The sequence below is a fragment of the Anarrhichthys ocellatus genome, unplaced genomic scaffold, assembly GCF_004355925.1.
Source record: "Anarrhichthys ocellatus isolate YVR2014 unplaced genomic scaffold, GSC_Weel_1.0 scaffold39, whole genome shotgun sequence".
Taxonomy (NCBI): Eukaryota; Metazoa; Chordata; class Actinopteri; order Perciformes; family Anarhichadidae; genus Anarrhichthys; species Anarrhichthys ocellatus.
Genome location: NW_022280069.1, coordinates 1,212,144 through 1,232,588, shown reverse-complemented (window position 1 = coordinate 1,232,588; position 20,445 = coordinate 1,212,144). Strand labels below are relative to the sequence as shown.

The window sequence follows — 20,445 nt, the reverse complement described above, 5'->3', positions numbered from 1 at the left end:
TGGTGGCGGTGTTGGAAGGTGTTGGTGCGAGCGGTGATGGGATCGTGCAACTTTACTCAGAGTTCATGGTGAGCAGCGGGACTACAGCGACACCACAGAGCTACAGATTAAGTGTGAAACACTGTGTCGCAGCGGCAGCTCCCGGAGATCAGAGGCAGGTTTACAGAACAGCTGGACTGGACTGCTGGTTCCTCTGAGCAGAGGAGAGAGAGGTGAACAACCTGAAGATGTTGGCTCTGAGGCTGTTTGTTCTGTTGGGACTGACCTGGACGTGTCAAGGTGAGGCTGCCGGCCCGATTCTCCACAGATTGATCTTTCTTTCGTACAAACGCGAAACACTTCACCTGTTCAAAGTGTAGTGAAACTGCATCCTGTGGCTGTAGACTAATTATTGTAGCTGGACCTAATTATTAAGGTTTCTAAGGAGTGATGTGTAGCCTCAGGCCATGTGGTTTATAATATAATATTATGGGTCATTGTAGATATGAATTTAACCTTTTGTAATATCTGTTCAAAATCTGTTCAGAACAAAGGGAAAAGCATTTTTTTATTATTATTATATTCAAATTCATATCCCTCCTGCACCAGGAAAGCTCTCTTTGCTGATAAAGCTAAACAAAAGTATTAAACACCAAACATGTCTAATTTCAGCTCTATTGTTCATGCATTTTTTTTTTTTTTTTTTTTTTGCTGCTATGAATTCATGTTCCCACACACACCTGCCAAGCCCATTGTCCAACTCCATCACATTCCTCGTTGCCACAGTGGCGACCTTCAACCTTTATCGAGTCCCGGCCCACTCCATTTCCTGTTGCTATTCGCCTCTCCTGGAAACTTCCTGTTTATGTCGGGCCCATTTCCTGTTTCCCTTTAACGGCCCGTATCAGGACCCACCTTTCATGGCTTGACCTGCATTGTTATGAATAGTTAGCTAATGCTCTGAGACAATGAGTGGTTTGAATGTGTGGGTGAGTCGGCAAGACCTAATGAAATAATACACTCAATGTGTTTGCCAACTGTTCACATACATGTGAATATGGAAGGGATGTTTGCCGTTAAACAGATCACAATTTATGTGCAACCTTGTGACCCTTTTTTCGTCCTTATGTGCGCTTGTCCCCACAGCTGCGTCTGCTGATCCGTGGGGTCAGTGTCCAGTCAAAAGAAAGTGTAAGGACAAGTTTGGAGACGGGTCATGTGACAAAGATTGTACGGAGCCCGAGTGTCTCAGAGACGGCTTCGACTGCCTGAAGGACAGGGGCCACTGCAAGTAAAACACTTTTGTGTTCATTCTCATCGCCATCGACACATAAAAAAGCTTTCTTAGCTTCATAGTGAATGTTGTGAATTAAATCATTTCATGTTTCCATTGGCTTACTCAAAACCAGTTATAGTTGTCCTTTTGAGTTGTTGTATGCTGGTTTAGGTCTTGTTTCCATCGATTATATTTTTCATCGATTTTTACTGATTTGTATTCATATTTACAACTTTTTAAACAAATCACAAATCAATTTAGGTTTCGGGATGTTTTTTATGCCAGACAGACTCAGCCTCATGCTTATTATCATCACTTACTATTGTCATTAACCAGCACACATGTGCAAAGGAGAATCAAATTGTGAAATACATAAACTTTTTCTTTGGTATCAAGGTGCAGGCAACATGGTAGTATCTATACGAGGAGTTGTCTCAGTAATTGTACTCTGTGCATACAATAAATCCTTTCCTACTCTGAGAATGAAACTTCATTCTTGGCTTTGAAAATAGTACATTTACAGCCAAATACCACATCTTATGGTCTTGGTTGAAAGCTCTGGTGAGAAAAAGAAGATGGTAAATTGACCTTGAGGGGATTTTTGCCAAATCTCTTATTCTGTCTCTTTACATCTCTTCATTCCTCTCCATCATGACTCTCAGTCCGGGCCACATCCAGTACTGCCGCGACCACTACGCCAACTCCCACTGCGAGCAGGGATGCGACAGCGCCGCCTGTGGATGGGACGGCAGCGACTGCTTCACACACCAGAGCCCCCTGTGGGCCAAAGGCACCCTGGTCCTTCACGCCAGCCTCCCACAACAACGTGGAGCCTTCTCCAACAGCTCCCTGCTCTGGGCGCTCAGTGTCCTTCTCCAGTCGCCGCTCAGACTGAGAGGGTCCGCTCCTCTCTCCACTGACAGGAACTTGTTTGACTTCGACGTCCAGCAGCTCGCCAACCTGCTGGCTCAGGCGTCTGCGGCTGACTCGAATGGGTAGGTGCTGAGTGAACTGTGAAAAATAGTGAGTATCGTTGGAAACAACATACTTTTGAACCATGGGAAACTCCAAGTTCAGTAAGACCGTCTGAACAGGGAGACTGGTATAAATACTGATATAAATATCAATAACCATGTGTGTTAATCTCAGAATTGCATTTTGTTGATTTTCTTTGCTTTGTTTGGTAAGAAGGTGACATTTTTTTATGTCAAAAAATTGCCGTAATAGGTCTTTTTATGATATGGTTTTAATGATTTTAGATTTTATTCAGCCGACGTGTTCAGACAGAACCACCTGTAATGAAATGATGTAAGTGCTCTTTCCTACTGTTTCCCTTTCTCTCACTCTTTCCTAGATGCCTCCTTTTCCTCCAAGTGGACAACAGGCCGTGCTCCCGTCTGCTCTCTACCTGTTTCCCCTATGCCACCGAGGCGGCCAGTTTCCTGCGTGCCGTAATGTTGCTGAAGCCTGGCTTGTTCCCCACCCTCCCGGAGCTGAAGGCCGTCGTCAGTATTAGGGGTGTCCGAGAGGAAATAGGAAGCAGAGAGGAGGAAACGGTGAAAGAGGAAGTCAAAGGTATAGGCTCACAGGTCCTGTCTCCCACACACACACACACACACACACACATCCAGCTTTGACTGTCATTCAAACAAAACACTATAAAAGACCTTTCTGTTTCCAGTGTGTTGATGTTTGAGTTGTTCAAACATATACAATATGTCAGAGGCAGAGATGAATAAGAATGTATTTGTTGTATTTTTTGGACAGTTTAGGATCGGTGTGATTAACATGATAAGTGATAAGTATCTTGACATCACTTTTTCCTTAACAAAATCCATTTTCCGCTCTTCCTCTCACAGAGCCGAACCCTGCATGGCTATGGGCCGTGATTGCCGTAGCGATTGGCCTGCTGCTGGTGCTCGCCCTGGTGGCGTTCCTGGTGGTGAGGAGGGTGAGGCAGCAGCGGGCGCTAAGGGAAGGCGGTAACAGGGTGAGACACCGGTCCACGGTCACAGACAATGACCCCAAATCCAAGGCGGCCTTGGCGCCGCACGCAGCCAACCAAGAGCAGAGGGTCAGATCCAGCAGAGACAAAGAGAAGATCAGCTTGAGGAAAAAGAAGAAAGCGAAGGAGGCAGAGAAAAAGAGAAGGAGGGAACCGCTGGGGGAGGACGCCATTCGGATGCGGTGAGACACAAGCTGCTTTGAAAGGCGTGAGAGAGGATGTTTTGTCTGCTGGAGGGATGATGTCATGCAGACAAATATCAAACAATAGAGACGTGTGTAGTTTTCGAAAAGGCTGAATGGCACTTTTTCCTGCTAATCAGTTGGATATTACCTTTATCCTGTATTTTCTTCCTCACATACAGTATATATTGTGTATAGTTATGTTGTACTCAAAACAATTGAACGATAGTTACTGAACAGAAGCAGCAAAGTACTCATTAACTTTTGCTCCCAACGATTTGAACCTGCAACAGTTTATCATGAAGTCAATGCCAACCATTTCCTGGTTCCCACATCTCAAACTTAGATATTTGATGCTTATTCATATGTTATATAATTGCAAACAATTAGCTTTGGTTTTGTGACTGGTGCCATGATGTGTTTTTTTTTACTGTTGAGCAACATTTTTATTCTGAAGATTTAATGTTTAAGTGATTAATCTAAAAATATAATAAACAGATCAGTCGAGTCAGGAACCTTTGTTGCATGTCATGAATCCCTCTTTCCATTTCTTTCCTGTCCCTCTTTACTGTCATTCTATCAAATATAGTTTAGAAAAGCTTGTGAGTGACCACAGCTCACTTAGGTCTGTGAAACAATACTTATCTTTAAGCCCTGTCATGTTTCAGGATCCTGTTCCTCAAAGACTACCAACCCATGCATGTTTTAGGAAGGACATACTTCTTGTGTTTGGGTGTGTTGCAGAGCTCTCGGGTGACTCTTGATTACGATGGAAACCACAGCAGTTAACCTAATGCCTTGATCAAAACTGTACTTTTGGTTTCCAGACCCCTCAAAAGGGACCAGGATATAGGAAGCGACACAGACTTTACCCAGAGTTCAATGGAAGACATCAACGCGAGATGCTCCAGGCGACAAGAGGACACCTCCATCTGTGACCACAGGAGCCAGGAGCAGAAACACTACCGGGCTGGAGCCTCACAGCCCCGCAGACCTGTACAACGTAAGGTTCAACATGCATTCATTCATCTACTCACTCACTCATTCTTAGCTTTTTTTTACCATGTGCATTATACCACACTGTACATACATTCAAAAATACTTTTTTCTGATTGGCTGTCTGGCATCTGGGTTCAACCCCCGGCTCCTGATGTAAGTATGATGATTGTAGTAAAGTTTAAGTTACATAATGGGAGACGGCTCAAACATTTCTTAACAACAGATTAATCAGTGTTCACGGTTTAAACCGCAGGTAATGTTATAAATAATCACAAATACTCTAACAAACTTTAAACAACAACGTTTTAAACTTGCTTTGATGAACGAAATAATGCACTCTGAGGTGTCCTGATGTAGAAAATAATACACTCGGCTGAGGAAACACCACTCCTACTTCACCTCCACCTCCTCCATTCTTCTCATACGTTGTGTTTTACTTGTTGCATTATGGCTTTTAGGTCATTTAGTGGTTTCATTGGTCGAAATGTGCTGTGTGAATAACACTTCTTGATTTTATTGTTATTTGTCTGCTTAGCTAAAATCTTTTTTTATTTTTTTATTTTGTCGGACAAACGATTTGAAGATGTTCTTGACATATCGTCACGTACAATACTGAAATACAGCCTTTATTAACTGTCGAACAGGACTCATCATTACATACCGTACTGAGTATTTGTGTGAGTATTACAATTCTTACACTTGTCAGTTGGAGATCCATCTCAAATGTTTTTTATTCTCCCTCAGCTCCACCTAGAGGATGGGAGAGAAACGCCATTCCTCCTCCTCTACTCAGTCCTCCCCAGCAGGTCTGTCCATAGTTTTTGTTTCAAATGTTTTGTTCTTTTTAATTCATCCATGTTGAGGGGAGCCGGTGTTATTTAGGACTTTAACCCATTGGGGTTGTATTTTTTATTCTCCTTCATTGTGTTTTTTGTAGACCACACTGTTCATGGCTTAAACTGTTTAATATTTGGGTTTGAAATATTTTTTTTTTTATATATTTGTTTTATATATTCTTCACGGCTCTGTTGTGTTGGCAGTCGGCAGAGTGGTGTGGCCCGGATGGCTCCGTGGTTCTGATCCGAGCGGTGCGTAGCGGGCTGGACAGAGTGGTCTTGGAGCTGCTGCGAGCGGGAGTGCCGGTCAACAACACTGATCATACTGGTAATGCATCCGTGTCACAGTTACTATTATTAGTTTGATACCTCTGTCTGACTCAGCCCATAAACCTCAGTCAAATATAATTTACATGTAAAGCTTGGTGCCTTTTCTGAACCTCATTGAAGTAAGGGCAATATGAATGTAGCTCATTTTATTTAAATGTCTGTCTAAAAAAGTGACATGGAAGCTAATAAGATTTAGTATTTTTGTAATAAGACTTACAGAGTGCCTCCACAGCCATAACCAACGTTTTAACAATTCATCCTGAAGGAAACATGAATATCTGCACCAAGTTTCATCTCAATCCAGCTAATAGTCTTTGAGGCATTTCACTAAAACCTGCTTGTGGCACAAGGTATCACCAACGTTAGTACGCTTTAACTTCTGGCGACCATGAGTATACATTTTTAAAAAATCTCTTATTCAAGATAGAGGTTGAGATATTTCAGTCTGGACCAAAGACGGAACGAGCAACCAGCCACACTGCTAGCTTGGCTAATAACGCACCTGTCTTAAACGTACCTGTCCACGTGCAATGACTGGTTTGAAGCTCACCTTGGAGGAAAGCCACATGTAGAGCTCTTGAGCCCGGCCATTATTTTCTGACACCTGTACACTGAGGGGCTGAGTAACTGGTGTAACTTACCCCGTCTCTCTCACATCCTCTTTTTGTGTCCCTCCTCTCCCGTCCTGTGCTCATGTCTCCATGGCTTCCATCTCTTCCTCTTCCTCCTCCAGCTCCCCTGCTGCCCTCCTCTGACTCAGATCAAAGTTAATGTGCTCTAGTGCTCAAACTCGGGTCGATGCACGTGTTAACTTTGATGCTCATCTTTCTCCTCGCTTTCGCTGTCTCTCTGTCTACCTCTGTTTACACCTCTTGTCTCTCTTTCTCACTTCAGCTGAAACAATTTCTACATCCCTCCATTCTCCCTCTCTTCACCATCTTGGGCTCGACTCTGTTGTGTAATGGTTGTTCATTGGCTGACTTACTCCCTCCCTTCTTCCCCCTTGCCTCCCCTCCACTCACGCTGTCTCTCTCAGGGAGATCAGCCCTGCACTGGGCATGCTCAGTAAACCATCTCACCCTAACACGGACCCTCATTCGCTACGGGTCGGCCGTGGACCTGCAAGACAACAAGGTGAGTTCTGACTGTTTCTTTATCACTATAAGAACCCTGACTTGCATGTTTAAAGCTGCGCATTGCCTGTTTTATTTATATCCTCCAGACGTCACAGACGTATGTTGTTTTTATGTTTATTTCTCTTGTAGGGCGAGACGGCGCTCTTCCTCTCCGCCCTCCATGGTTGCTATGATACGACCAGACTTCTCCTCCTTCACGGCGCCAACCTTGAGCTGCACGATCGGAGAGGACGTCGTCCGACCGACGTGGCCAGGGAGGGCATTCACCACCAGATCCTGGAACTCCTGTTGGCTCACCAAATTCAGAGGGGGCCCGTTCCCGTCGACTCGGCCAATGACATGCTGTGGGAGGAGCGCGCTCTGATGTACTCGCCGTGGGTCGGATCTCAGGGAATGCCCGGAAGAAGTGCCTCCTTCTCTGGGATCATAGCGCATCGAGATATGACGCCACCTCCACAAAAGTAAGGTTTCAGCAAGATGAAACACAACAGAGACACAACCGTGTCTCTGTATCTGCCTTCTGAGTATGTGCCGCCAGATGAATGAGTGAGAAATGTAGCCTATGTTACTGTGTGGCAGTCTAACGTTGTGATGACTCTCTTGTCTTGTCAGTGATTGGTCGATGAGCCGGGTGCAGTACCCCTCCCCTCAGAACTGGCGACCGCAGCTCAACCAATCAGCAACAGCGCTGGTCCCACCGAGAGTCATGGGCCGCTCCCCTCGGCCAATCAGCACCTTGCAGGAGGTGACCTCGGAAGACGAGGATCGTGATAGGCATCAGGAAGTCCCCAGAGCTGCAACGCCTCACTTCCTGTCGCCTCAGCCTGCCCCTCGGCAGCGTTCCTTTTCCTGCACCCAGCATGCATTGCAGCGCCACTCCAGTGTCCACCAGCCAGAGCCCAATTATGTTATTGTGACAGACAGAACAGCCAATGAGCCCATAGAAAGAGTGGTTGTTTCACCTCCCACAGATGCTGCCGCCCAATCGGATCGCCGGCCAGTTGTGATTGGCGACAATCCCAGTAGAGCAGAGCAAGCAGCGGCGAGTTCAACAAATTCAGAGCAGAAATACAGAGGTGAGAGGTCAAACATCATATCGGACTCCACACAAACAGCCTTGTAGAGAAACCAGTAACACAACTTCAGCTGCCTTTCCATTCATCCCAAAAGAAGAGCATCGAAGAACGTGAGATAATGACTTTCAATGAAGCTATATTGAGATCTTAATTATTATTCAATACGCATCTGATGGGTGTGGCCTGATAGAATTCAAACACAGCAGCCCCTCCCCAGTTTTCACTCAGCCTGACCTAAATTATTATTGTTATATTTTTTACTAAGGGGGTTTAATGTCCTTTGTAAATTTTCTGTCAAATAGTTAATAAAGCAACATGTCTGAGATGCCATGTGATGAAGGCCACAGTCACGCTGAAGCTGCCACATCTTGTGAATCTTGTTGCCAGATATTGTAATATATTCACATTGTCTTGACATCTAATGGGTTGTATTCTGATTATTCCGGAAACATTCAAAGAGAAATGATTAAAAAGGAAACATGTGCATGGTTGCACAAAGATGTCAGGATCCTGCTGATTCATGCAATAAAGTGACGTTTCATGCTAACTATATGGATTTTTAATGTTCTTTCCAAATCCGCTTGCATCGTAGTCAGCATAAGTGTTTGCTCAGTTTGACTGATATTATGAATCAGTGGACTTTTCTCATTTTACTTGCAAAACTAATGTTCAATGATCAAACATGAAGTGGAATATCAGGATCATTTTCAAAATACAAGCGATGAATACTACCAAAAAAGTCATGACGAATAAAATTGTGTCATCTTTTTTATTAGGATGACATTATGACATTATGAACAGAGTACAGATGATCAGCCCCGTCGGTGAGATACCCAATCGTAGTAATCAGGTAGGATGGTAGAAAAGCTCCCAGCAACCTGATATACCGTGCTCTGGAAGTCTCCAAAGTTTAGAGTCCCTTTGGTTTGGTGACTGACCGTCCTCAACCAGAGATCTGTAAACCACAGGCTTGTGGCAGCGGTGGACTCCCATGCCAGCAGCCACTTTCCAGAGAAAACGTCCCACTACCCGCTGGTGACTTTAGAGGGATGTCAGATGTCTTATTATTGTGGTCCTCCATTATTTCTGGGTTTTGTATGTATAAATATGATCAGTTCTTACATTTAGACAGCTGGCACCTCACAGCTTGCTTCATACCAGTCTACAATGCGTCACATTCCAACTGGTCACATTCAGCTTCCTTGGTTAAACTTGGATACATTTGAGATTCGGGCCATTAAAACAAAATGGCTGACCTTTTCCTGTGATACTGGTGGTTTTATTGTGGACAAAGTAGCCAAATACACTTTAGAAAAATGTAAGCAATGTTTCAAAATGCACCCAACTTTGAGTGCTATAATAATACATTGTATAAAATATATTAGAAATTATGGAAATAGTCCTGGGTATGTTTTTCCAATCAACAAATTTAACTTTGAAATACAAATATTCCAGAGGGCCTGTTTTTCTGGTTTTATACAGATGTCCAACAAAAGTAAGCCTGACATTTTTTATATGTTTTGAAACGTTATGTATTGCCACTAACATTTTAATTAAAGTTTTTTTGTTCGAACACTTTATGACATAAGATTGTATCTAAACATAGAACAAGAGGCAAACAGGACGGAGAAAAACTTCTGTTGAGCTGTAATTCACACGAATTGATGGGGTTAAATTATGCAAAGCTGGCTCGTGCCTGAATCACACCTGCACGTGCCTATGTAGATCAAAGGGTTGCCAGGATTAGCACCTTTGAATCAAACGCTCTCCCCCAACAACCCACAGTTTCTGGCAAAAAGAGCTTTTCAAAATCGAAATTAGACTCATCGCGGGAATGACATCAATCTTTTTATTGACACTGAACCCCAAGTTGTTCCCCAGACGCGTTACTGCTGCCCACTGCTCCCAATGGTTATGATGGGTGACATGCAGAGGTCAAATTTCATATTAAACCTGTATATATATGTTTAAATATATAGCCTGGCTTCAATCAAGGCTAGGTCAAATTTCTACAGATAAAGAGACGCCAAAAGTTCAAACTCTTTCCCATGGGAAAGGAGGAAATGGTGCTGCATTTACAGCTTTATTGCTTGTTAAAACGGATACATCACTGGAGAGGGGGGCACAGAGAGGAGATACTTCCATCGTTCTCACGCGCATTTGCCGACGATTGAAATGCAAATTAGCTACAGATCGAGAGACTTGCTCGGTTAAAACTGATGCAATTAAATGATCGGGCAGTGTCTATTAAGAACCGTTTTACGCACTCCAAGAATACATTATTTACGCAGCAAATAGCGACTTTGGCCATAACAACAATAAAATATTTACACGGGCAAAACGTTTTTTTCTTTTATTTAAATTAGTAAGATCTGACATTACGCACGGGAGTGGCAACTTTTACGCACGGCTTCCCCTCAAGTTAAAATGATTTATGTAGTTACTTTAGAAATAGGTGTAGAATAATAAAATGCTGACGATATATGAATATAATTATGTAATGTTTGTTAGTTTTTCCAAGTAAAGCAGTGAGGATTAAAGCTCGTTCCACTGTGTGAAACGTCACCGCATGGTGCCTCTCATCCTCACGTGTGTGCCTCAACACAAGTCCACACTTATGCATATGCTCCTTCAAGACACGTGCCAGCAAACAATCAATGAACGCATAGAGTTTTTGTGTTTTTTTCCTTTTGTTTATTTGCAAATGACAAATAGAATAAATTAAAAGGTGCAAAAATACTTCACAATATGTGTCACAATGAACACGAGTCGGCCCGTAAGGGCCGTAGCAGCACTTGGTGTGGTCACAATAGATTTACAATATCAACAAATGGATCAGACTTTACAGAAAGCAGGAGGCCCGAGTTCAATAGATTGCACGTGGGAAATGTCCTTGTAAACGCATGCTCTCATTTTGTGCATATAACTCAGCATATTAGAGTCATTAAAAGTTAATTTTCTGAAGTCACTGCGTGGTGATCAGGGCCACGGCCTCCACATTGACTGGCTGACCTGTTGGCTCTGGGACGGGCTCTGTTTGGTCATTTGACTCGCCACTTCGTGCGGCTGTTGGGGAGTTGATGTGGCAGAGCTATGCGATTCCCCACGGGTCTGAACACAACGTGGTACGGTGGTGAGGGCAGGCGTGCACAGTCTGAGCCCGGATCTCTGTATCAGCAACCGAAGAATGGACCTGGAGGACTTCCTGAGAAGAAGTGAGCCGGAGGAGGAACGAGCTTCGGTTCTTCTTTGGGCACATGCAGAATCAGAGTCTGAACGGGCTCCTTTGGTTCTCCTTTGGACACCTGCAGGGTCGGTGTCTGAGCGGGAAAAGCGAGCGGAAAGAGACGCATCCAGTGCTGCTCCGAGCCACAGGCCTTTCCCCTCAGGTCCCAGGAACTGAGCAGCTCTCTGCAGGCAGGTGGAGAAGCCGTCTTGGAAAGAGTGTTTCTGACCTCCACCACCACCCCCGCCTTCAGCCCTCATCTTGTTTCTTTCAGCAGTGTCCTGCAGGAAGAGGACTGTGTGCTCGAGTATCTCAGCTTTCTCCACTCTGCGCCGAGACGCTTCCTGGGACAGAAACGAGGAGTTAATAAACAGTTTCACAGCCTGCTCAAAAAGGCTGCTAGTTGTCGATGTTGAACAATTAGGCCACTCGAGATTTGTGGTCTTTACCTGTTGCTGTAGCAAAAGAGTCTTCAGGCTCTCCAGGCTGCGGTTCATTCGCTCCCTTCGACGTCTCTCCACCTGAGGTTTGAGACTCTGCGAGACAGAAGAGAGAGTAGAATGAATGAATGAATGAAATGAGACCAACATGTGGAATTGTTTCAGTCTTTTCAACAGTTCTGCTTTTGTCCCAGTCTACGGAGCAATGTGCATCAGACAATACAGATACCAGAGCCTGTGTTGGGCTACGAAATAATCTGAAATATTAGGTGAAGGCATGAATGATACAAGTACCTTTCTGTCGGCCTTTGCGTCCTCTGAATCCTGAAGCAATTTCATGATTGTATTCCAAGAAGCTGATAGCTGCAGCTCTGCCGGCGTTTCAGTCAAAGCTGAATGTGACATCAGAAACGTTTGTGACAGCTTTTATGCCATAGGTGGGCGTAACTTTAGGCTCCACCCACAACCTCTGATCACAGATTTTATTGTACTCCAGGTTTTTCTACTCCATGATTAACGACTTAGTTTAGGTTTTACCAAAGTGGTTTATGTCTTTAAAATGTTCAGCATTACAAGTGAACGGCTGCTTTGTTGTGACTCTTTTTTTCCTGACTGTCTGCTCCAGTTTAAAAGTTAATGTTGGATATTTTAGTGGAAAAGAGAAGGCTTTTATTAAGCACCCTAAAATAAAGTTAGACGTGAAATATGTATGTATTTATTCATTCAATCATACATTGATGTATACGTTCCCCTTTTAAACATTTTCTTAATTGTCTGCTTTTAACACTTTTTGACAAAGATCAATGCGGACTGAACACGCGTCTCGACCCTTCCCTAATCTGCGGGCACGTGCAGCTGCCCCGCTGAGCGTCAGCGGCACGCGCATGTGAAAGGTGTTACCCGCTCGTGTGTCTAGTTTTACATATGTGAGGGGAAGCAATAAACATCCGCCAAAACAGCGTGAAGCCCAGACAAATGACCGTGGGCGACTTCTCTCACCATTATTATGGACGGCCAAACGAGACACGTCCGCAGGCCGACACCGTCAGAAGAAAAGGAGTGTGGAGACGAGAAAACCTTTTGAATAAGCGCCCTTTCACTCACTCACTGATGAATGAGATTCTCATAAATATAAACATCTGCAACAAGGGTGACTGCGGCTTGCGTAAAATCCACTCTTTTATGCGCATGTCCTTACACTGTTGTCTCTCTGTTTGCGAATAAAACCACAAAACGAAGTCAAAAACTACAGCTTAAAGTTACATATATCTTATTTAATTCAAACCATGTTTGTTAATGTACAATCAATCTGCAAAATATGCAGAAAATAGCACCTATGTCGTTAAAATGACCTTTACGCGCGATTCTGCAAATGCAAATAATGAGATTAAAACCAAAAGGCACGTCTCACGATGTCTTTTGGACACGCGTGGGAACCCGAAAGTCACCTCTCCCTCGAACACTCTTTGTTATGATGTATCGATTCTAACACGTAATAAAGTGTGAATGCTGCTCCCTGATCAATTTTCCCGTGAGAAAGAGTTGAAGGAGCAACTCCCACATTTTCACATCAGGACAGTCTCTGACATTCAGTAAACAAAACTGGATCAAGTCGTTGTGTTAACTGTTTTCGGATCATCTACAACTCTCTTTTACTATTTAAGTGTCTAATAATTCCGTAGTTCTCAAGGACAACCGAGATGCGCGTAAAGTATAACCTTTTACGCGCGACACTTCCAATTGACGTGATTATTTACAGTACTAAAACAAAAATGGGAGAAAAATGTTCATAAATGCTCACTCCCAACTCGTCTAACACCACCAACGGTTGGTCGTTCACTGTTACGATTGTTCTGAGTGTCCCACGTCCGTGTGTGGGAACCTTAGAGCCACCTCTCCTCCAAGCACATTTGTCAACGAAGTATCGGTTTTAACAGGTAATAAAGTGAGACTGAAGCCTGTTGCTCCACGTTCCTGATGGGAAAGAGCTGGGGGTCGCTCTCCCACTGTCACACTTCAACACTTCTGCATTTGCCATTTCGACTTAAGGCCGTTTGTTTATATATTTATTGACTTTTGGCTTGGAGAACATGTCCACTTGCCTCATTCTCCTCACAGCATCATAACAGTTTATCTCCATGCACATTGCTTATTTAAGCAGTTTGTTTTGCAGTGATGGAAGAAGTACTCAAATACATCGAGTAAAAGTCAGCAGAAAATACTTGAATCATCAAAGTAAAAGCAGGTTCGGTAGTAGGCCTACAGTGTCCCCTGTGACTGATGTTTATGATATTAGATTTTTAAATTGACAGAGCAACGTGAAAGCAGCATTTTACTGTTGTAGCTGCTCGAGGTGGAGCTAGTTCAAGGTAGTTTAGTCCAGTGGTTTCCAACCTAAGGGTCAGGAACTTCTTGGGGTCACCAGATAAACACGAGGGGTCAGGAGATGATTAATTGTAAAGCAAAGAACAAAAAATAACTCTGCAACACAAATATGTAATATTTTGAATTCTCTCCACACTTTTTTTTGTATGGGAAAATGGATAATAATAAATGATCATTTTACTTTTTGGGGCCTGAAACAGTTATTCAAATGTAGCCATCTGAAAAGTTAAGAGAGGAAATCATTGTTTTGTGATAAAAGGCCCCAAGCTTTTTTAAATAAGGAACACAAGCCAAATGGATGGGAACCACTGGTTTCATCTAAAAAATGTGTTGTGCTTTATAACCTTATAAAACAATCTTTCCCTCTGAAATGTATGAAGTATACGCCTTAACATACAATGGATACGAGTGATTTAGGTGCTTCATAATTTTACTCTTATATTTCTTGAGTGAATACCAAACTACAACAACTAGACTATAAAATATAGACTTAGAATAATAAATACCTTTGACATTATTAGGGCTTGTTTAGCTTATGGTTACATTTTGCTGTTTGATTTTAGAGTTTATTTATCACTCATCGGTTAAGAACTACCGTATACTGTCTTGAATAACTTTTAATTTTAATTTCCTTTTTTAGATGCAGGAACAAATGTCTCTTTGTTATTTGACCCTAAACGCTGATTCACTAAAGCCATTTGAGGCCCACACGTGCAGCAGCTCCGGCAGCACGCGACCACATCACACCTGATTCAAACACGTGCCAGCTGAAAAGCACCTCAACAGACTGAATTCTTTACAAGCACAACTGCAAGTTCTTTTTAAAACACGTTTGTACATTAGAACAACTCTTACTTGTCAGTCCCGTGGAGACATATAGAAAAATAATCTTTCAGCTGAGTTTATGTATACCAGGTTGTATATTGCTTATTTATCAGCCATATTTTGGCACGTGCCTACGCCTTTGTTGGGAAAGACGTGATACAAATGTCACAGAAAAGGTAGAAATGTCTTTTTATTAACTTAGATGAATAAAAACCGCAGTATGTGTTCACGAGACACATCAACACGCTGAGGCTTGATAGAGACTTAACACCGAGTCAGCGCACTGAAACATTTGTGACTAACGAATATGTAAAAGATGTCAAACAACGGGGACAACCTCGGCGCGTGATTTGCGTCTGAGTGACCAGTGTGTGTAAAGTGAGTGCGTGGGAACCTGAAAGCTCGCAGTCCTCCACACACTTCTTTTATTGACGCACTAATACTAACAGATAATAAAAGTGCAAATGGGGGCGCGTCACTCTCTTGTTCCCACGAGAAAGAGACAGAAAAGCGTCTCCCGTGTTGTCTCACATCAGTGTCGTAACGTCAGACTATAGGAATTGCGGTTGTCTGCCAATACAGTAAATATCAATGAATAAAAGTCACATTTTTAAGGCAATATTTTACTGAACGAGCATATAGAACTTCATCTAGTTTGGATTTGTTTACATTTAAGTACGTTTTAGTTTGCAGGCTCTAATGACAGGCCAAAATATAATTGAATATGATTTCTGGGCTACTCGTCACCAAACTGGTGGCACATAATTCTGTGTATTGATAACTAACTGGACAGTCACAGATGTTTTTTTGTTTTTTTTTAACAAAACGTGTTATGTCGGTGTCAAACAATCCTGATCAACAATCATACAGCTTTAACCAGACAAAAGTCCTGTTAGTGTGACTGAACTTCAAAGGGCTGCAGGTCACGAGGTGTGAAGACACGTTTGGTGTGGACTTACACCCGACACGCGTAGAAAACAAATGGCCTGTGAGCAGCTGGGGGTCGACGCATGAATACTAATTAATATGAAAACGCACGTGGGCATGAGCTAGAAGGGTTTTTCAGATTATTCAACCTCATCCCGTCAGGTAACAGGTGTGGTAAAGACAAGGGATTTGGATAAAGTGAAGAAGACAAAGCAGTGAAATGTTGTGCTGTAGAATTCTGAAGAGGTTTAACAGGCCCTCTGCAGTTACATAGCCAATGTATCATCATTTTTTCTATGAAATTACATATAAGAAATCATATAACAAGGTATTTTTTCAGAAACAGAACAAGTTTGGTCAGACTTCTTAAAGAACATAACGTGTATGGCACACTGTGTCAGGGCTGTAAACTGAAGCTAAATCTGGATTGTTATATGATGTAATTTGCTTCTTTTTGAAAACAAATGTGGTAAACTTTGCACAGACTGCTCCAGGCTATATTATCTTTTATTATCTTTTTTTTAATGTATTGGTTTAATCTCAAAAGGCATTCAACGTGAGTGTGTGAGCAGGGCTATCTTTGATGTCTTTGAAGTGAAAGCTGCTACTGAACTCTTTCGCCTCATGGCCAGACTTCACACCTGGAGGATGTAGCTCTGCAGGAGGCCGTGCTTCACACCGCCCACTGCAGCTAAAAAGAGCTGTCACCGTCAGCGCAAATAAAAGAAGGCCTGCAGCTTGCAATGAAAAGAAATAAATAATTGAATACGATGCTTTTTTCCATTTTAAGAAAGGTCTTTATTTTATTATAATAAAAAAAAAAAAGAGAATAATTCTCACCATAGGGAGACATCCAGAATAAATTAGTGTGCAAAATAGACAAGATATATATTTAAGGGGAATAGATGTTATTCACAGAGCAGCAGGTGTCATTGATGCCAGCAGACATCGTGGCACACAGGTGAATGTGAGGGGCTGCGTGGGGCTCACCCAGCCTCCAACCCTGAGGTCCCACACCTGGAAATGTGATGGATGGACACTATCCACTTCAGTATCTTCGAATCGTGACTGCAGATGTATAGAGCAGTACATGAAGGACAGAGACCAGTTGAGGATACTCACTTGCTCTTAAGCACAGCAGCAGTCCCAGCTGGACACCGTGATCCAGCTCACGTGTGTCCCTGGTTTGGGAGAGTCCCTGTGCAGTTAGCAGAATAGATGGCTGCCCCACTGTCTGCGCTCGTTCAAAGGCATTAAACAAGAGTAGTGAGTCCAGCCCATCACACATACAAATAAAATTACAAAATACATTATTTACAGGCTTTGAGGTTGTGGTTGAACACCAACACCGTTATGAGTTATCAAAAGTCCAGAGGCCATTTTTTGCAAGGATGCAATGCACATATTCATTCAGGAAGAGTACAGTTGGCCCCAGTGAATGTTAAACAGTTGTTAGAGTCATCAAATGTTCAGTTTCAGAGGTCACGGCCTGCTGATCAGGGCCAGGGCCTCCACAAAGTCTGGCTGACCGGGCTGCTCTGGGCCGGGCTCTGTTTGCTCGCTCGTCTCATCTCAAGCATATTTTGTATCTGAGCCTGTTGGGGAATCGTGGGAAACCCCTGCTGGACTGGAAGCCGGTACGGATGAGTGACGCTGAAGTCAGTTGTGCGCGGTCTGTGCTTGGACTTGTGCCTCAGCACCCGAAGAATGGACTTCGTGTGCGGCAGAGAGCTGGAGGACGAACGGGCTCCTTCGGTTCTTCTTTGAACACCTGCAGGGTCGGAGTGGGAAAAGTGAGCGGCAAGAGAAGCATCTAGTGCTGCTCCGAGCCACAGGCCTTTCCCCTCAGGTCCCAGGAACTGAGCAGCTGTCTGCAGGCAGGTGGAGAGGCCGTCTTGGAAAGAGTGTTTCTGACCTCCACCCTCATCACCACCACCATCAGAAGACGAAGACGAAGAAGAAGCAGCAGAAGAAGCTCTCGTCTCGTCTCTTTTGGCAGTTTTTTGCAGGAAGAGGACTGTGTGCTCGAGTATCTCAGCTTTCTCCACTCTGTGCTGAGTCCCACCCTGCATGGAAACATCAGTATGTGTTAATGGAGTCTGCTGGCAGTAAGAGGCCTGGATGGTACATAATGGTATAATAATTTCACCATTCTAAACATTCTTTATCTTAACATATGCAAATGTTTAAATGTTTAAATTAAATGTTATTTCTTTTCCCTATATACGAGTGCCCTCAAAGGTTGTTTTTTTTACCATTTGTTGTGGCTCTTGAAGCAACATTGTCCTCAGACACTCCAGACTGTGGTTCATCCTCTCCCTTCGACGTTTCTCCACTTGAGATTTCATGACCTAGAAAGAAAGGGATTAAAATGTTGTGGGTATGATGCAAAAGTACAGCAGTGGAAAATTGAATGAAATTTACTTTGATTGAAAAATGTTCTTCCAAGCTTTAAGGATTTTGTCTGGGACACTTTCAGCCATCTTAATATCCAAGCCATCAAAATAGCAGTTGTTATCTATACTCTATACAAACACAAGTTAGAACATGCATTGAGAATTATTTTTACCTTTCTTTCGTTTGTTGCATCCTCTGGTTGCTGTAACAGTTTCATTGTAGACAGAGGTCCAGTCGGTCTGTCTTTATCCGGTTCCTTCACAGTGAGCAACTGATAAGGCAATGTGGCTGGTGTACCGGGCTGCTTCTTTTACCTCCTCCAAGTCGGTCCATCAGATTCCTCCTCCTCCTTCCACCACATTTTACAATCGCACCCACCCACAGCAGCCGACCACCCCTCCCCTCAGCTCCTCCATGTCATAGTTTGATTTTATTTTCGGTTCTTTGAATTCAATTAAATTTACTTATTTTACAAATCCCTGATCTGAAGAATCTATTTCACCTTGATGCAAAAAAAAAAAAAAAAAAAAAAATCAAAAGCATTTGTGTACCATATGAGGTGAATAAGTCGGCACTTAAATCCATCTCTTAAGCTGGTTTATTAATGCACCAGAACCGGCGACATCTTCTGTCCATGTTGACATATCTGGTGTCAACTTGAGCAATTATAGACTACGTATTATCATGACAAAAATAATTTATTGTTCTGCTCGTCAACATCCCTTTTGAGAGGTTATTTTCAGTCTTTCTTTCTGAACTCCGCGCTCACTTGCGGCATGTGCTGACACCTTGCCGTTCACACTTCACGCCTTTGCATTTGTTAGTCGGTTAACCTCTTTGCATTGACACCTCAGTGTCACAATAGACCACGCGTGCCTTTTGGGCATCTGTCTCGTGCTGGCGCCCCGTTTAGCAGCGCAGCAGTTGTTCGACATTTGCTCGTGGAAACCCTTTGATGTCACCAGGCGACCGTGGGAAAGCCGAGAGACAGTGGCGACGCACACGTGGCAGCTTTTTGAACAAGTGGTCTGAGCCTTCGGGGGCCCTCAGGGGTCCTTTGAGGATGTCGATTAATTAACAGCCTCGATTGTATTATAGCTGGAGCACATGAATTCTGCAGCTACTCCACAAGATAACACACATCTACTCTAGAAAAAAAGTGGTATTATACGTTTCCAGTTCCACCGCATGAGGAAACACAATCAGTTTGAATTTTAAGTTACTGCCATGTGTAATATAGGCTTGCTATGACTTTGTGTATATTTAGTATATTGTGTGCATTTGATTTGTCGGTTTATCTTATTTAAGGCGCTGGCCAGGGACAACAAATTCTCCTTTTTGGCTATCACAGTTCTTTATGTGCATCACTATCTTGTTAAATAAACAAATTAAATAAAAAGTGATTTAAGGAATAGTCACCATGTCAGCACCATATTAACTACATGTTCAAATGAAAAGTGAAACTACATTTTGACACAGAACCGCTCCATCCAACAGGGTGAGAAGATCAGATAATCATACAGTCTACCGGACGACATGTTGTGCTTTAGTGGTGCAAATTCTCCAACACATTTAAAGTCAATAATATAACTAAAACCGTAAAGTCTTTTGGGCAGTTTCCCCACTTTATAGTTCAACTTTGCACCAATACAAATACAATCACATGCTGTCCAGTTTTCATCATTTACCTCTTCAATATAAAAGGTACTTACAGAGAAAACAGTTCACAACGAGAGCTGTGGCTTATCCAGCATCAGAAATCAAATTCCAGTCACCTCAATTGTATTGAGGGGGGGGGGGACAGGCAAACACTCCAAAACTATTGGGAGGTAAAGTTGTGTAACTATGGTGAACCAACACTGCTCGTTTATACACTTCAAGCCTTTTGACCGGTTACACAAATCTGGAGCGATCACCATCTAGTTGTGAATACAGAGAGTCTTTATTGTAAAAGAGGTAGAGAGAATACAGGTGTTTCACTGTACAGAAAAAAGACAGCACTGTTGATATGCTCATTCAAACCACTGATATGGACTCACACACACACCTCATCCATTTTACAGGGACACATCAGCCCGGTAGAAAAACAAAACAAAAAAACTAACAAAACAGAGAAACAAACGCACAAAATCTTTGGATTTTTCTCTATTTCCCTCTCATTCACTGAATGCATTCTCTCTTTCTGAGCTGTTAAAATGAAAATAGTTGTAGCATTAATAATAAAACAGCAATAATATTAATAATAATAATGATATAGTGTGCTAAAAACAATAATAATGCTGTGCCCGTCCTCCCCTCCCAACCACAAACACATCAGTAACATGTCAAAATTAGTGGAAAACAAACCCTCCTGATAATAAAACCACACCTGCATGCATGCATACACACAACACACACACACACACACACACACACACACACACACA

General features: G+C 42.9%; 3 protein-coding genes across 3 annotated transcripts; 1 reads left to right on the top strand and 2 right to left on the bottom strand.

The window, feature by feature from the left end:
- The first annotated feature begins 203 nt into the window (after positions 1-203).
- Positions 204-8,366, top strand: notchl (notch receptor, like). Its single transcript, XM_031867526.1, has 11 exons — positions 204-279; positions 1,126-1,270; positions 1,918-2,250; positions 2,610-2,830; positions 3,115-3,442; positions 4,270-4,445; positions 5,186-5,247; positions 5,482-5,605; positions 6,644-6,741; positions 6,873-7,204; positions 7,356-8,366. The coding sequence occupies exons 1-11, from the start codon at positions 228-230 to the stop codon at positions 7,864-7,866; spliced, it is 2,382 nt and encodes a 793-aa protein (XP_031723386.1). The 5' UTR covers positions 204-227; the 3' UTR covers positions 7,867-8,366.
- A 2,258-nt stretch (positions 8,367-10,624) lies between these two features.
- LOC116394289 (transcription factor HES-5-like) lies at positions 10,625-11,865 on the bottom strand. The gene is made up of 3 exons (XM_031867280.1): positions 11,780-11,865; positions 11,495-11,581; positions 10,625-11,389 (listed from the first exon to the last, which is right to left on the bottom strand). The coding sequence occupies exons 1-3, from the start codon at positions 11,822-11,824 to the stop codon at positions 10,799-10,801; spliced, it is 723 nt and encodes a 240-aa protein (XP_031723140.1). The 5' UTR covers positions 11,825-11,865; the 3' UTR covers positions 10,625-10,798.
- A 5,253-nt stretch (positions 11,866-17,118) lies between these two features.
- LOC116394316 (transcription factor HES-2-like) lies at positions 17,119-18,236 on the bottom strand. The gene is made up of 3 exons (XM_031867330.1): positions 18,192-18,236; positions 17,878-17,973; positions 17,119-17,688 (listed from the first exon to the last, which is right to left on the bottom strand). The coding sequence occupies exons 1-3, from the start codon at positions 18,234-18,236 to the stop codon at positions 17,119-17,121; spliced, it is 711 nt and encodes a 236-aa protein (XP_031723190.1).
- Positions 18,237-20,445: the final 2,209 nt, after the last annotated feature.

Excerpts from the sequence above, each read along its gene's own strand:
- notchl (XM_031867526.1), top strand. The coding sequence starts at position 228 with ATGTTGGCTCTGAGGCTGTTTGTTCTGTTGGGACTGACCTGGACGTGT. Across the intron at positions 3,443-4,269 it reads GAGGACGCCATTCGGATGCG|ACCCCTCAAAAGGGACCAGG; the intron begins GTGAGACACAAG and ends TTTGGTTTCCAG. Across the intron at positions 5,606-6,643 it reads CAACAACACTGATCATACTG|GGAGATCAGCCCTGCACTGG; the intron begins GTAATGCATCCG and ends TGTCTCTCTCAG.
- LOC116394289 (XM_031867280.1), bottom strand. The coding sequence starts at position 11,824 with ATGAAATTGCTTCAGGATTCAGAGGACGCAAAGGCCGACAGAAAG. Across the intron at positions 11,582-11,779 it reads ACGCAAAGGCCGACAGAAAG|AGTCTCAAACCTCAGGTGGA; the intron begins GTACTTGTATCA and ends TCTGTCTCGCAG. Across the intron at positions 11,390-11,494 it reads CTCTTTTGCTACAGCAACAG|GAAGCGTCTCGGCGCAGAGT; the intron begins GTAAAGACCACA and ends TTTCTGTCCCAG.
- LOC116394316 (XM_031867330.1), bottom strand. The coding sequence starts at position 18,236 with ATGAAACTGTTACAGCAACCAGAGGATGCAACAAACGAAAGAAAG. Across the intron at positions 17,974-18,191 it reads ATGCAACAAACGAAAGAAAG|GTCATGAAATCTCAAGTGGA; the intron begins GTAAAAATAATT and ends CTTTCTTTCTAG. Across the intron at positions 17,689-17,877 it reads TTCAAGAGCCACAACAAATG|GGTGGGACTCAGCACAGAGT; the intron begins GTAAAAAAAACA and ends GTTTCCATGCAG.